General features: G+C 39.4%; 1 protein-coding gene across 1 annotated transcript in view; it reads right to left on the minus strand.

Annotated features, from left to right (window-relative positions):
* Positions 1 to 855: 855 nt before the first annotated feature.
* The window catches only part of SNX3 (sorting nexin 3), a 49763-nt gene continuing 33463 nt past the window's right edge, over positions 856 to 17155 (minus strand). The window contains exons 2-4 of the mRNA XM_005551526.4: positions 12256 to 12351; positions 3783 to 3907; positions 856 to 1597 (exon numbers count right to left, since the gene is read on the minus strand). Coding sequence (XP_005551583.1) covers positions 1492 to 1597; positions 3783 to 3907; positions 12256 to 12351 — 327 coding nt within the window. The 3' untranslated portion in view covers positions 856 to 1491. The remainder of the gene's footprint in view (positions 1598 to 3782; positions 3908 to 12255; positions 12352 to 17155) is intronic.

The following is a 17155-nucleotide window of genomic DNA, read 5'->3' on the forward strand; positions in this document are numbered from 1 at the left end:
TTCTTACTTTACGGTAATTGAAATGTCCAGTATTAGGGAACTGTGAAATACTGTTTGAGCAACGAAAGGCCTGATGGGGCAACTATGACTTCTTCCTATGACTTCCATCTGCTTGGTGGACATCCTAGTTTGGCCAAGACCTAAGCTTGTTTCCTTTTAAATGGACTGATCCATCTTCAGAGGAGACGCCTCTGTTGTAGGAGGACAAAATTTCTTTACTTTGGGATTTAACTCCAAGTCACAACGGGTCCCCAAACCACCAGAAGCTGTACAGACTCAAACTAGAGACCACATTCTGGCTGAAAGGTCTGACCACAACACAAGCTAGGCAGCAAGGAGTCATGTATTTTCTGGTATCTTATCATTTTTGCAGGTCAGTCTACAAGATTGTGCCCTTCTCTTAAAGAGGATAAAGTGTGCTACTATCCCAAACCAAATTAAAGAGAAAGCACAAACCTGCTGACTAAGAAGAGTTATTACACCCCTGCTAAATGTATTTAAACAAGTCACTCAGTTGAACTAGGAAAAAACTTCTGAAAAATAGAAGAAATGGTATTGACTTATCTTTAAAAGTCCTTTTAATAAATGACTTGAGATTATAAAACAGTTTTGAAATACACAAAAGTGCTTCAAAATGATTCAGTAAGTCTTAAGGAATAAATTTTTTAGTATATCACTTTTGTTGTTGTTGAAAACACCCCATTCAATGGGTGGAAGTATACTGATGTCACCACTGTTTAAAGGGAATGGAATGACAGGAATGAGAAGTATATAATTAGTAAATAATCCCTCTCAACAAGTGACTTAAGCAGTCACTCATGGAGAGCGAAGAAAAGCTGGAGGCAACACAATCAGTGCATATCAGAAACGCATTTTAATTTTTATTTGAAAACAACTTAAATTTTTAGACAAATGATTTTAGTATATAAATTTGATTTTGTTTTTATACAGAATATAAAGATTTCCCTCATTAATCTTCCATGTGAAGGGTATTACAAGCCTGCAGGAAGATACTTTCTGCACACAAGTATGTATCTGATGTGTGCAGTACTGGAAACCAATGGTGTAGTGCTCCTACACATAAATTGGGTCAAGTGACATCACACATTAAAAGGGGGAAAGAGAAATATTCTAGTTAATCAGATGCAAGAAGCAAACAAGACACAAAAACTGTGCAAATAAGACCAAGCCAGTAACTTTAGTTAGGACACTGCAGATTACATTGGAATAACAGGTTTGTGAGGCTACAGTGTGCACCACATTAAAACAGCAAGGAAGAGCTATTTATATAGAAAGGCTGGAATGAGGGATTTTCACTAAAGCAAATTAACTTCTTGTCAACTGCCAAAACAAAACAAAACTGAGCATATGAGTGTTAGTATACTGAAGGCATGTTATACCAGTTTCTGTGCAGCATGCTAAAAGTTAGAACTTCTTCACTGGTGCTTATCAATCATTAATAGTCACATTTTTGCCCCTTCTTGCCAAATTTCAGGCATGTCTTATTTTAGATGGAGTATAGCTTTTATCTATTATTTCATCTTGTAAAAACATGTGAAGACAACGTTCATTCTGTGCCAGAGGATGACCAGCGACCCTAAGAATAAAAAATACAAATTTAGTCCAACATTTTACACAAGGTGGGGGAGTTCAAAACACATATTTTAAGGTTAAGAAGTATATATAATTTTTTTTTTTTTGAGATGGAGTCTTGCTCTGTTGCCTAGGCTGGAGTGCAGTGCCTGATCTTGACTCATGGCAACCTCCATCTCCTGGGTTCAAGTGATTTTGTGCCTCAGCCCTCTGAGTAGCTAGGACTACAGGCGTGCACCACTATGCCCAGCTAATTTTTACTTGAGATGGGGTTTCACCATGTTGGCCAGGCTGGTCTCAAATCCCTGACCTCAAGTGATCTGTCCACCTCAGCCTCCCAAAGTGCTGGGATTACAGGCATGAGCCACCGTGCTTGGCCCAGAAGCATGTACAGTTTACTAATAAGTATTATTCTGGACTGTCCATAAAGCTATGCACTATCAACTAATGGCATATGTTCTTTTGTTTGGTTCACAACTCTTAATTTAGAAAACATTTAATCACAAATTTTTCACTGCTTGTGGTACATGTATCCAATTAGCTTTACATATAGCTGGTGTATTCATAAGAAACTTTAATTTTAATGTTAAAAGTGAAACATGTCAATTGATCGTAAGAACTTTTTTTTTGAGATAAAGTGTTGTTCTGTCACTCAGGCTGGGGTGCAGTAGCGTGATCTCAGCTCACTGCAACCTCCACCTGCCAGGTTCAAGCGATTTTCCTGCCACAGCCTCCTGAGTAGCTGAGACTACCGGCGTGCACCACCACGCCCCACTAATTTTTGTATTTTTAGTAGAGACAGGGTTTTGCCATGTGGCCTTGGAACTCCTGACCTCAAGTGATCTGCGCACCTCGGCCTCCCAAAGTACTGGGATTATAGGTGTGATCCACTGCACCAGGCCAGAATCTATTTTAAAGAGGAGAAGATACAGGATTGAAGTTAGAAATAGAATGAAGTTCAATAAAAGCCCCAAATACTAAAAAAAACAGGCACAAATATCCAGGCATTTTGTTTTTGCCTGCTTAAAACCGGACTGGGCAACCAGACTCTTATCTTACAACTTAAAAACATCTAATATAGGCCAGGCGTGGTGGCTCATGCTTGTAATCCCAGCACTGTGGGAGACTGAGGCAGGCAGATCACTTGAGGTCAGAAGTTCGAGATCAGCCTGGCCAATATGGCAAACCCCTGTCTCTACTAAAAACACAAAAATAAGCCAGACACTATGGTGTGCACCTATAATCCCAACTACTCAGGTGGCTGAGGCATGAGAATCACTTGAACCTGGGAGGTGGAGGTTTCAGTGAGCCGAGATTGCACCACTACACTCCAAAGCCTGGGTGACAGAGCAAGACTTTGTCAAAAAAAAAAAAAAAAAAAAAAAGGTTTATAGACAATGAAGATTGAGTGCTACAGTAGATAACCAAGGGCTTTATGTAACCCTTTCTCTTCTGTTTACCACTCATGCATCTTCAAATCACTAGATAAAATTTAAAGTGTAAGCTCATATTACCATATTCTGTAGGATTTGATTTACTTTTCCTAGTTTAAGGCCAATGCACAATTACAGTAAGGTCTTTCTTGGCATAAATCTTTCTATCATTTTGGCTTTCTATTACTTTACAAAATAGCTGTATTTCAAACGGGAATAAAATTAAAAGCTAAAAATATTGGTTTGAGCTTATCAAGAGTTTCTAAAGTAAGAGAGAAACAATCCTAAGTCCTCTTACATTTTTAAAATACATTTTACCATGAAAATTAAAAATGTGCACCTTTATACAAGACATGCTAATACCTCCATCTGCAATCAGACAAGATGATTGCAAGTATATTGTAAGTTTTATTGTTCATGCTAGAACATACCTTAAATCAGAAAGAATCATAAGTAAAACTGTATTTTTTAAATGCCGTAATTTTAAATGTAATTTGCATAAATTAACCAAGAAAAACAAATACAAAACTTAGGTCAACACAAAGATACTCATTTCAATCACTCAAGTGTGTTAATATTTATCACATGATATTCAACTTGTCGGATACTTTTACTTTGTTTAAATGATATGAAAAGTTAGGAAATGGCTAAAAGGCAACAGTGCAGTTTAGTTTAACATCTAAACTATAAGTAGTCACTTAAAGTAGTCTCAAAACATACCTCACTGCTACACTTTGAGGAATAGGAAGCACTTACTTGTTTATAAACTGCTCCAGCCCTTGTTTTCTTTCCTCAATAAAATTGTCATCAAATATTCCATCATCTCCTCTAAAAGGAAGCTGACGCAAAAATGCTTTCCCAGGGAGTGGGGGAACTACGACCTAAAACATGAAGACAGAAAGTTCTTGATCATGATGACTGGTTGTGAAAATGTATAGAGCACAGCATGAACACAAAGCATGTCCTCACTATGGCAGCCATCACCTGGTCAAACTAGTTTAAATATAAAAGAGCAAAAAATACACTGAAAAAAGACCAAATGTTTAGACAAATGCAGAATAGCTCATCAGACAAAAGCTCCTAACTTAAAGGCAGGGCCCAGAGCTTATATTAATTTTCTTGGCCTTATCGAAGCACAGGTATACAAAGAGAACACTCACAATACTGAAATAAAGGTTACCATGCCCCTCAGACACTTGTGATGCCACTTGGAGAAGTCAATGCCTTCTTGCAATAGAAACTGCAGAGATCAAAATCAACTCTCAATTAAATGAAGAAATGTTAATGTTCTCTCTGCAACATGGTTAGATAAGAATTCTGGTTTCAGCCAGGCGCGGTGGCTCACACCTGTAATCCCAGAACTTCGGGAGGCCAAGGTGGGCGGATCATGAGGTCAGGATCATCCTGGCTAACACGGTGAAACCCCATCTCTACTAAAAAACACAAAAAATTAGCCGGGCGTGGTGGCGGTCGCCTGTAGTCCCAGCTACTCTGGAGGCTGAAGCAGGAGAATGGTGTGAACCCGGGAGGCGGAGCTTGCAGTGAGCAGAGATCACGCTAGTGCGCTCCAGCCTGGGCGACAGAGCGAGACTCCATCTCAAAAAAAAAAAAAAAAAAAGAATTCTGGTTTCTTCAACCTCTTACCATCTGCATTATAGTCTTTCCTGTTTGTGTCTGAGGTGGACAAAATATCAATAACTCTAGTTGTCACTATTCTGTTTCCTAAATTAAGAAACAAGTCAACTTTCTCCCAAATGCCCTATCCTGCTGTATTTTCCCAAAGACCTGTCATTTCTCCCTTCCCGCACTATAGGAAGATCCCAAATTTTCCCCTTCAAAGCCTAACCAAGGGTCAACTCCTGCGATCTCTCCCTTCTGGGAATTATCCGGAGCTCAAATATTATTATAGGCCAGGTGCAGTGGCTCACGTCTGCAATCCCCGCACTTGGGAGGCCAAGGAAGGCGGGAGGATTGCTTGAGACCAGGAGTTTGACACAAGCCTGGACACATGTCTACAAAAATAAAAAAAAACTTAGCGGGGTGTGGTGGTGTGAGCCTGTAGTCCCAGCTACTTAGGAGGCAGAGGTGGGAGGATCACTTGAATACAGGAGTTCAGGACTGTAGTGAGCTAAAATCACATTGCTGCACTCCAGCCTAGGTGACAGCGAGACCCCGTCTTAAAAATAAATAAATAAATTTTTAAAAATGTTATTCTGGAGCTCAAAATACTTGTTTTGATTAAATAGCACCTAGCTATTTCACAGGTTTCTTTGGTTTCTCTATCCTAGCATTATTGAGAATCAGGTAATTTTTGTACAGGGGGGCTTTCTTGTGCATTATTTTCTTTCTTGAGATGGGGTCTTGCTCTGTCACCCAGGCTGGAGTTCCATGGTGCAATCATGGCTCACTGCAGCCTCCCCCAGACTCAGGTGATCCTCCTGTGTCAGCCTCCTGAATAGCTGGGACACTACAGGCACACAGCATGCCACCATGCCTGGCTAATTTTTCTATTTTTTGTGGAGATGGTGTTTCACCATGTTGTCCAGACTGGCATTCTTTTCTTTAGCTGTATCCCCGGCCTCTACCCACTAGACATCATAGCACCCCCCGCTGAGACAATAAAAACTGTCTCTAGACAGTGTCAAATGTCTCCCCTCCCGGGGGATAAAACTGTCTTTGGTGGAAAACCACCAATCTATCATACTAATGTCTTCAAATCAAGACCCCTGTCTTAGGCTTTTTGTGGTTATTTTAAGAAAAACTGGGCATACAACAGAAGCTCAAATATCTGTTAAATGACCAACCACTTAGCTGGATCCTTACTTTAAAACCAAACAGAAAAATGTGTAAGCAAACAATTAGAACAAGGAGAAATATAGATAGTAAACTGATACATATATATATTTCTTTTCACTAATAATAAAAATTACACATATTCAAAAAAATTAAAACTTTAAACCCTTGATACAGTTTCTACACCAAGGAGTTTATCCTCAAACAAAATTCAATAGGGTAAAAATGGGAAAGAACAACTCGACTTCATGTAGATTAACAAAAAACAAAATAAAAACAAAAAAAGAAACATCCAAATAAACTTTATAATCCCTTCCTAGATTTACTCTCCCCAGATGACCAATGATGAAGATATCTAAGGATTTATCTCTGTAAATTTATGCTAGCATTCTTAGATCTCACTCCCATGTTAGCATCTGTTTAGCTAAGAGTTAAAATCTGCAGGGACCTTTTATAACTGAGAAACAAAGGAATGCTAACCATTAAGTTCCAGTAGAATGGCTATCTGGTGAGCAGGGAAAAATATCTGTATCTACACAATTATTATTTAAAAAAGGAATCTAGAACCAGTGTGTTAAATAAACGACCACCATTAATTCAGGGTAGAATTTAGCATGAAACTTAAGAAAAGTATGGCTCGAGGATGTCGGTTAAAGAAAGAAGGAAAATGATAAAAAAATTTAAGAATATATATATAAAATTAAATATATATAAATTTCATATATAAGGGAAATTTAAGAAAAGGATTGCTATATTATCCTCTGTAGAGATACATTCTTCCTAACATATTCAAACTAGTCATTCAAATGGATGGTGAGGTGGTAGGCAACAGGATTAATGACCTATAAAAATCATAAATGGCTTATCCAGCTAAGATTCTCTTCTACATCATATTATTTTTGCTAAAGCAGTCTGGAAACACCTAATTGGAATTCTAACGCCAGGTTGGGTGCGGTAGCTCACACCTGTAATCCCAGTACTTCAGGAGACCAAGGTGGGCAGATCACCTGAGGTCAGAAGTTCGAGATCAGCCTGGCCAACATGGTGAAACCCTGTGTCTACTAAATATACAAAAAATTAGCTGGGCATGGTGGTGCATGCTTGTAACCCCTTTACTCAGGAGGCTGAGGCAGAATTGCTTGAGCCTGGGAGGCAGAGACTGCAGTAAGCCGGGATTGCACCACAGTACTCCAGCCTGGGCAAGAGCCAGACTCCGTCTCAAAAAAAAAAAAAAAAAGAAAAGAAAAAATCTAATACTAATTAAAAGGTCACGAATGCAAAGATATGTGCATGCATGTGGGGTGAGAAACAGAGTATCTGGTGAGCATAATATATTGAAAGCTAAAGTAAACTAGAATAAAAGCTAAAGATCTGACTACAATACATGTCGGCTAATTTCTAGCTTAGTTTAATAGATCTTAGTTAAAAGTACTAATATACCACAAAATAACTTGATTACACTGTTCTTTCCAATACTGTAATACGAGTACAACTTTCACATGGATTTAACTCTCAATATATTTAACTGGTCTAATGTTAAATGTGAAGTATTGTGCTTCAAAAGACAACATCAAGAAAGTGAAAAACAACCCACAGACTGGGAGATACATGCAAAATACGTATCTGATAGGGAACTCTAAGAGTCTTATATATTCTCGACATAACTCTATAATAAAAAAGATGAACCCATTTAAAAAGGCAAAAGATCTCAATAAAGATTTCTCCAAAGAAGATACATAAACGGCCAGTAAGTACATGAAAAAAAATCAACATTAGTGGCCATCAGAGAAATAAAAATCAAAACCACAATGCAATACCCCTTCACAAACGGTAGGATAGCTATAATAAAGAAGACAGGCAATTAATTAGTAGGGATGTGGAGAAACGTAGAACTTCACATTGCTTGTAAGAATGTTAAAATCATGCAGCTGCTTTGGAAAAACAGTCTGCCAATTCCTCGAAAGGTTAAAAAGAGTTATGATATGACCCAGCAATGTACTGGTAGGTATATACTGAAAAGAAATGAAAACACATGTAGACACAAACCTATGCATAAATGTTCACAGCAGCACTACTAAAAACAGCCAAAAAGTAGAACCAAATGTCCACCAAATAAGTGGATAAATAAAATGTGGTATAAGCATACAATAGGATATTATTTAGGAATAAAACAAAATGAAGTACTGATGCATGTTAGAAAAGCATGAACTGTGAAAACATGTTAAGTGAAAGAAGCCAGACACAAAAGATCACATATTCTGGGCTTCCATTTATGTATGTCCAGAATGGGCAAATCCACAGAGAAAGGAGACTAGCAGGTGGTTGTCTCAGGCTGAGTGAGGAAGGGTTCAGGAAAAATCAGTAGTGACTACTAATGGGGACAGGGTTTCTTTTAATGGGTGATAAAAATGCTCTGAAATTGACTAGTGCTCTAAAATAGTGATGGTTGCATAACTCTGCAAACATATTAACAACCAATGAATTATACACTTCAAATGGGTGAAGAGCATGGTATGTGAATTATATCTCAATAAAGCTGTTACTAAAAACAAAAGCGGCCGGGCGGGGTAGCTCACACCTGTAATTCCAACACTTCGGGAGGCCAAGGTGGGCAGATCACGAGGCCAGGAGATCGAGACCGTCTTGCTAACATGGTGAAACCCCATCTCTACTAAAAATAATAATAATTTTAAAAAGCAAAATATACTATTCAGCAAAAGTTTATTAAACATTTCCAGTGTGCCACATGGTATGTGAAGCAAAGCCCAAAGCCTATGTATCAAGACACTTCTCAGCTAGGTGTGCTGGCTCATGCCTGTAATTCCAGCACTTTGGGAGGCCAAGGCAGAAGGATTACTTGAGGCCAGGAGTTCGAGACCAGCCTGGGCAACATAGTGAAACCCCGTTCTTACAAAAAAATTCTAAAAATTAGCTGGACATGGTGGCTCATGCCTGTAGTCCCAGCTACTTGGGAGGCTGAGGCAGGACAATCACTTGAGACCAGGAGTTGGAGGATGTTATAGTATGCTATGATCACACCACTGCATTCCAGCTTGGGCAACAGAGCAAGACTCTGTCAATCAATTAATCTATCAATCTCCTAACCATCTGTAATTTGTATATAGTGAGACACAAATCTTTATTTCCTAATAGACAAATATTTCAACTACATTTGCTGAATTCCTTTCCCACTGAATGACAATGTTATTTTTGTTATGAACTAAATTCCCTATAAATACATGGGTCAAAGTCTAAACTCTATTACATTCCACTCATCTATCTGCCCAACCTAAAGCAATATACACTGCATAACAGTGTTTCCATCAGAGATGGACCACATAAGATAATAATGGTTGTGCCATAAGATTATAATGGAGGTAAAAAATTCCTATTGCCTAGAAATGTCTTGGTGATCCTGATTGTGTGCAGGCCTAGGCTCCTATGTATATTTGTGACTTAACTTTTAAGAAAAAGTTAAAAAAATTTTAAATAGAGAACAGCTTATAAAATAAGAATATAAAGAACATATTTTTGTACAGTTGTTCAATATGTTTGTGTTTTAAGCTAAGTGTTAAATTACAAGAGTCAAAGAGTTAAAGTAAAAAGTTTAAAAACTAAGCTAAGATTATTGAAGAAAAATATTTTATAAATTTCAATGTACAGTGTTTATAAAGCCTGCAGTAATAAACAGGAATGTCCTAGGTCTTCACATTCACTTGCCACGTACTAGCTGACTCACCCAGAACAACTTTCAATCCTGCAAGCTCCATTTACGGTAAGTGCCCTATACAGGTGTACCATTTAAAAAATTGTCAGTGCTTAAAAAAAAAAAAAAAAAAATTCTTCCACGCTGTATTTTTTACCATATCTTTTCTATGTTTAGATGCATAAATGCTTCCCACTGTGTTACAACTGCCTGTACTATTCAGTACAGTAACATGTTGGATAGGTTTGTAGTCTAGGAGCAATAAGCTGTACCATATAGCCTAGGTGTGTAGCAGGCTACACCACCTGCGTTTGTGTGAGTATACTCATATGATGTTTGCACAAACAATGAAATCACCTAAGGATGCATTTCTTAAAATGTATTCTCATCATTAAGTGCCATATGACTACACCACATTGTTTGAATTACTATAGCTTTAAGATATGTTTTTTTTTTTTTTTTTTTGAGACGGAGTCTCGCTCTGTCGCCCAGGCTGGAGTGCAGTGGCCGGATCTCAGCTCACTGCAAGCTCCGCCTCCCGGGTTCACGCCATTCTCCTGCCTCAGCCTCCCGAGTAGCTGGGACTACAGGCGCCCACCACCTCGCCCGGCTATTTTTTTGTATTTTTTTTTTTTTAGTAGAGACGGGGTTTCACCGTGTTAGCCAGGATGGTCTCGATCTCCTGACCTTGTGATCCGCCCGTCTCGGCCTCCCAAAGTGCTGGGATTACAGGCTTGAGCCACCGCGCCCGGCCTAAGATATGTTTTGACGTCTGGTAGAACAAACACCTGCTGCCCACTATATGCTGAAAATATTTTTTGGTTATTCTTGAGTTTTTACTGATTCTAAAGCTCATATATAAATCTGCAAGTTTATAAACACCCCTACTGAAATTTCTACTAGAATCTTATGAATTTATAAATAAGTTAGAAGATACTGCTCTACTTCATGCAGGTCTCTGCTAATGTCACCTAGAGCGAGGCCTTCCCTGCGCTCTATATGAGAGTGGCTCCCCTGGCACTTCCTACTTCCCTTAGTTTAGCTTTGTCTTATTTTTTTTTTAGAGCTTCTCATCATATGACATCTATATATTTTACTACATTTTTCCTGCCTTCTCTTCAACAACCCCCTCCCCGCCGCAATTTACCTAATAAGATATAAGCACCATAAAAGAGGGGACCTTAATTTGTTCATAGCTCTACCCATAACTCCTAGAACACAAAGAACGAGCTCTCTAAAATGTTCATAAAATAAACAAATCTTCAAAAGTAAATATTCCAAACGAGGAACACAGTATTACAATGAATACAGTATCACACTTTTTTTTTTTTTTTTTTTGAGACAGGGTCTGGTTCTGGTGCCCGTGCTGGAGTGCAGTTGCGAGACTACAGCTCACTTCAATCTCTGCCTCCTGGGCTCAAGTGATCCTCTTGCCTCAGCCTCCTGAGTGCTGGGACTACAGGTGCATGTCACCATGCCTGGCTAATTTTTGTATTTTTGGTAGCGATGGGGTTTCGCATGTTGCCCAGGCTGGTCTCGAGCTCCTGAGCGTAAGTGATCCATTGGCGTTGGCCTCCCAAAGTGCTGGGATTACAGGCGTAAGCCACTGCACCTGGTCCCTCTTTATTTAGGTCTTATTTTTTTTGGTAAAGTTTTAGAGCTTTCTTAACATGGATTTTGTATTTCTAGTTTTATTCCTATTTAAACATTTTGGAAGAGATGGGGCGTGACTCACAATGTTGCCCAGGCTGGTCTTGAACTCCTGGGCTCAGGAGATCCTCCTGACTCAGCCTACCAAAGTACTGGGATTACAGGCATGAGCCACCATGCTTGGCCTTCTTTATATTTTTGTTGGAATGCTATTATCTGCATATTTTGTGCTCTTATGCAGCCATTTTTAAGCTAGAAACAGAAAAAAAAAAAACAAACCAAAACCCTTATTAAACTTGAGAAATGAGTACAAACTAGCCTTCATCTAGTTCAGGACTCCTACCATACCCACTTCTTTTCACCTACTTTCTAGTCACAAAATAACTTTTCATCATTCTGAGCATACCATGTCCTTCCATGACTCCTTGCCTCTGATGTCATTCTGAGGCAGGGCTGAAATGAGAGACATCAAAGTGAGACCTTGCTTTAACTTATTTTGAAGCCAAAGCTACCAAATTCTATTCTAAGAAGATCAGGCAGGTAACAGTGTTTTTAAATTGCAGGCAGCAACCAATTAGTGGATCACAGCCATCATTTAAAAACGCTAATCTGAAGAGTATCAACATATACCACACAGAGTGAGGTCATTACCGCTTTATGAAACTTCTGTTACATGAACACATGTGTGATGAAAAAAACTTATGTGTCAATAAAACAAAATTGGAAATACACTGACATTTATAAAATGTACTGAGAAAGAGAAACCTGGCTTAAGTGTGTGGAGAGGGGAAGATGGAATAGGACGACGAGGGAAAGGAAGGAAGTAATAGCAAGAAGATTCTAAGAAGTGTTAATCAAGTGTGAGTCAGCAAAGACCTCAACTGAGCCAAAGTAGACAAGAGAAAGAGTTCTAAGGAAAATTTACAAAGACTCTACCTCTATAAAATGACATCGAACTATTTGAAAAACAGAAATCACATTTGCTTTTACCCATTTTATTCAAGATCATTTTCCTGAGAAATATTAAACATTAAAACTTGGAATGTTTTGCTTTAAAACCACATTTCGAATCATTCTTACCTTGCTCTCTCTTTCTAATTCACTTCGCAGCCATTCAAAGTCACTGTATCTTCTTCTAACAGTAGATTCTTTCAGCTTGAAAATAGGAAGATTTGTCTGAAACAAAAAAAGTTACTCCTAAATTGAAGTACATTAAGGAAACGTCAAAAAAATGGAGGAATGGGGGAATCTAGGCTTGCCAATTGATAATATGGCAAATCTGATTACCTTACCAAAAGAAATCATGACTTTCTTTTTCTTTTTTTTGAGACAGAATCTCGCTTTGTTGCCTAGGCTGGAGTGCAATGGCACGATCTCGGCTCACTGCAACCTCCACCTCCCAGGTTCAAGTGATTTCTCCACCTCAGCCTCCCGAGTAGCTGGGATTACAGGCACCCACCATCATGCCCCGCTCATTTTTGTATTTTTGTAGAGATGGGGTTTTACCATGTTGTCCAGGCTGGTCTTGAACTCCTGACCTCAGGTGATCTGCCCACCTCGGCCTCCCAAAGTGCTGGGATTACAGGCATGAGCCACCGCACCCGGCCGAAATCATGAGGTTTTTAAGATGACCTTTTACCCACAACAAAAAAAAACTTTGCTAGTTCTTTTTTTTTTCTGAGACAGAGTCTCGCTCTGTCGCCCAGGCAGAGATGCGATCTTGGCTCACTGCAACCTACGCCTCCTGGGTTCAAGTGATTCTCCTGCCTCAGCCTCCCAAGTAGCTGGGATTACAGGCACCTGCCACCAGGCCTGGCTAATTTTCTTGTATTTTTAGTACAGGCGGGGTTTCACCATGTTGGCCAGGCTGATCACAAACTCGTGATCTCATGTGATCTGCCGCCTCAGTCTCCCAAAGTGCTAGGCTTACAGGCCTGAGCCACTGCCTGGCCCACTAGTTCTTTAAAAGTATTTACACAAGAATACAACTTTTAAATGTACCTTTGTATGCATGCTTTTGGATGTCATTCTGCCTGGGGCTATCTACATAAATATAGGTCATTTTCTTATTATTTTGGTGAGCTTTAAAAATGTCAACTAAGCAGGGGTGAAAAAAGGTTAGCTCTTGACTATTCTTCTAGCTAGTACCTCAGCAAACAGTCCTCATAGGGGAAATACAACTAACCTTTTCATTTTTAAAATTTAATTTTCTTGGTGCTCATTCATTATAGCAAAACCCCAACTTATGTCTCAATGCCTATCACTGCCCATTGACGTAGAAATTCTTTTTCTTCTCCCAGAGAGAGGGTCTCACTGCATTGCCCAGGCTGGATTTAAACTCCTGGGCTCAAGCAATCCTCTCGCCTTGGCCTCCCGGGTAGCTGGGACTGCAGGGTCATACCACTGTGCTGGCTCACTTTACTTTATTTTATTTTTTGAGACGGAGTCTGCTCTGTTGCCCAGGCTGGAGTGCAGTGGCACGATCTCGGCTCACTGCGAGCTCCGCAGCCTAGGGTCATGCCATTCTCCTGCCTCAGCCTCCCAAGTAGCTGGGACTACAGGCCCAGCCGCCACGCCTGGCTAATTTTTTGTATTTTTAGTGGAGATGGGTTTCACCGTGTTAGCCAGGATGGTCTCCATCTCCTGGCCTCATGATCCACCCACCTCAGCCTCCCAAAGTGCTGGGATTACAGGTGTGAGCCACCGTAACCCGCCCACTTAGCTACTTTTAAATGAAAACAAAATATTTTGTTAAGAGGACTAGATTAGATCTTGCATAAAAAAAGACCTAAATAAAACATTATTCTTAACGGCCACCTAAAAAATGCCAAAAACAGCAGGGAAAGTGCTGCATACAGTGTCTGTGGTCTTACCACTAGTAGGAAATTAAATCATACTCAGTAGACCAAGCTCATAAACCCAGAGCTTTAAAAGCGAGGGCAAGAACCGAAAACATAACACCCAGTACTTGGAAGTTACACTAGAATGTAAGAAAATTTCTGGAGACTTTATTCTTTATAAGATTGCAAAGGCTACTTGTTGCCACTTCAGTCAACTTCTAAATTTAAAAAAAAGTAACAAGAAAGATTTCTATTATCTTTTACTGGATTCCTTTTAAAGAAAAAATATGCTAGGCCTGGCGGGGTGGCTCACGTCTGTAATCCCAGCTCTTTGGGAGGCCGAGGTAGGAGGATCACGAGGTCAGGAGTTCGAGACCAGCAAGAGATCAGCCTGACCAATAGCCTGACCAATACGGTGAAACCCCGTCTCCACTAAAAATATAAAACTTAGCTGGGCATGGTGGTGGGCGCCTGTAATCCCAGCTACTTGGGAGGCTGAGGCAGGAGAACTGCTTGAACCCAGGAGGTGGAGGTGGCAGTGAGCCAAAGATCGCTCCACTGCACTCCAGCCTGAGCGACAGCAAGACTCTTGACTAAAAAAAAAAAAAAAAAGATGTTACCAAATCCAATAAAAAATGGTTTATGACTAAAGACACTAAAGACTATTAGGAGTGGTATGAGACCAGTATTTTATAATTAAGAAGAGATTTCAGGCCTGGCATGGTGGCTCATGCCTGTAATCCTAGTGCTCTGGGAGGCTGAGGTGGGAGGACTGCTTGACGCCAAGAGTTACCAGCCTGGGAAACATAAAAAGATTCCATCTATACAAAAAATAAAATAAATTTACTGGGCATGGTGGCATGTGCCTGTGGTCCTAACTACTTGGGAGGCTGAGATAGGAGGATCTCTTGAACCCAGGAGTTCAAGACTGTAGTGAACTGTGATTGTACCACTGCACTCCAGCATGGGCAATGAAAGAGACCCTCTCTCAAAAAAAAAAAAAAAAAAAAAAAAAAGAAGATAGATTTTATTTTATTTGAGACAGGATCTCACTCTAACCCAGGCTGGAGAGCAGCGGCATGATCACAGCAGGGTCAAGTAATTTCTCCCACCTCAACCCCCTATGTAGCTCAGCCTACAGGCACATGCCATCACACCTGGCTAATTTTTGTACTTTTGGTAGAGACAGGGTTTCACCATGTTGCTCAGGCTGGTCTTGAACTCCCGAGTACAAGGAATCCACCTGTATTGGACTCCCAAAGAGCTGGGATTACAGGCATGAGCCACCGTGCCCAGCCAAAAAGATTTCAAAATGTGCAAAATATCACAGAGTTTGTAGGTGACAGAAATGACTTAACACAATAACTAATGCCATACTCTACCAAAAATACTACTCAACACTATATATTCTCTTAGATTACATTCTGTCTGTTAATTCAGACCTTGAATTAATTAGCAGAGAATTTGCACAGAACTGCAAAGTGTTTTACAACGGGAAGAAAGACGTTAAGTGCCACCTGAAGGAAAGACTGGCTTCCTACTGTGTATACAGGGACATCATCTTGTGATATTAACTCCTAAGAAAGTTCTACCTGTTTGTTAAGCTTAATGCCACTGGTAAATAGCTGTCACTCAACACAATAAAAGCTTTTTATTAAGGACCTGACATCCATTTTGTAGTGGTCTCAATTTTTTCCTAAGTGTATTAACTTCTCTATGTTGTATACCTTATAGCTTAGAATTCTCAACAGATGCTATTGGGCATAACAGTGTATAGGTTTCAAGCATGAAACCAAATCTCACAAGAGATTTAAAAGCACTTGAATTTTCTTTCCCAGGTAACCACAACATTTGTTCATTGTATTAATGACTAAGGAAATAACTGCACCTAACAAGACCCTTATTATACTAAAAGTCAAGCTTATATTTAAAGATGCTGGCTTGTTGTACAGAGGGTATTCTCATTCCCCACAGGGAATAAAATTAGGTCCCCTGGAGAGTAGAATAATTCCCAGAAAGAAAGCACTGGATTATTTCTCTCTAATTTCACCTATTGGCTTTTTAACCAAGTTCACCCTTCCGCATTAAAATATTAAGTCTTTGTAAGTGTCTTAAAGATAAAAAGGCCTTTACAGAGCTGAGTGTTTTCTGCAGGTGAGATTTTACATTCTGAATTCCCTCCTCTCAAATTACTTTACAAAGGGGATTAACTGCTCTCTTTATTCAAATACGTTAAGATCAAGCTTGTGAAAAGAGTCCCCTAAGAATTTTCATACTTCTGGGTACGGAAGTCTATAAAGTTAATCTCTGAAACAACATATCAAGCTTACAGGTACAATGTTGAGAGAAGAGTGCCAATTCAGCTCATTTTACCTTCCATTTTCCCTTTTGAACTTTTGACACAATCATGATTATATCTGATTCACTCTAATAGAAAGGGGAGGGGTGATGGGGGAAAAGTCCTTTCCCTTCTATGATTAGCTAATAGTTTGATAGTTTATATACTTAAAGAGGATCATGATTAGCTTAAGAAAGTTCTTGTAGTTTTCTTAACTGGTTATGATTTCTTTTTGCATGAGGACTTCTTTAGAGTTTAAAGTCACATCAAGAAATTCGAACATCACTTGCCCATTACATATGCAGTGGTTAACTTAGCTTGTTAAACATCTTCCTGATCATTACAAGGACTTGTAATTCAACGTCACCGATTAAAATAAGTAAGTGGAAAATGTGGGGGTTTTTTGTTGTTGTTTGTTCACTGCTGAAACTCCTGTGATTGGTCACTTTCAACTTATTCAACTTTTATAAAATGACTGAAGGGAGGAGAGGTTTTTTACCTACAGCTTCAGGAGGACTAAACTATTATTTACTGATCATCTATAAAAGGCACCATGCTAGATAAGGTAGAATCATTATTTATAATGATGAATAAGATGCAGACCTGGCCCTTATGAAACATATACCAACCAAGGAGGTTAGAAAATAAGCATATAAAAAGTTGAATTTCCATGGTTAAAAATACTACAAACTGGCTGGGCATGATGGCTCAAGCCTGTAATCCCTGTACTTTGGGAGGCCAAGGTGGGCGGATCATCTGAGGTCAGGAGTTCGCAAACAGCCTGGCCAACGTGGTGAAACCC

Source organism: Macaca fascicularis, chromosome 4 (genome assembly GCF_037993035.2).
Source record: "Macaca fascicularis isolate 582-1 chromosome 4, T2T-MFA8v1.1".
Taxonomy (NCBI): Eukaryota; Metazoa; Chordata; class Mammalia; order Primates; family Cercopithecidae; genus Macaca; species Macaca fascicularis.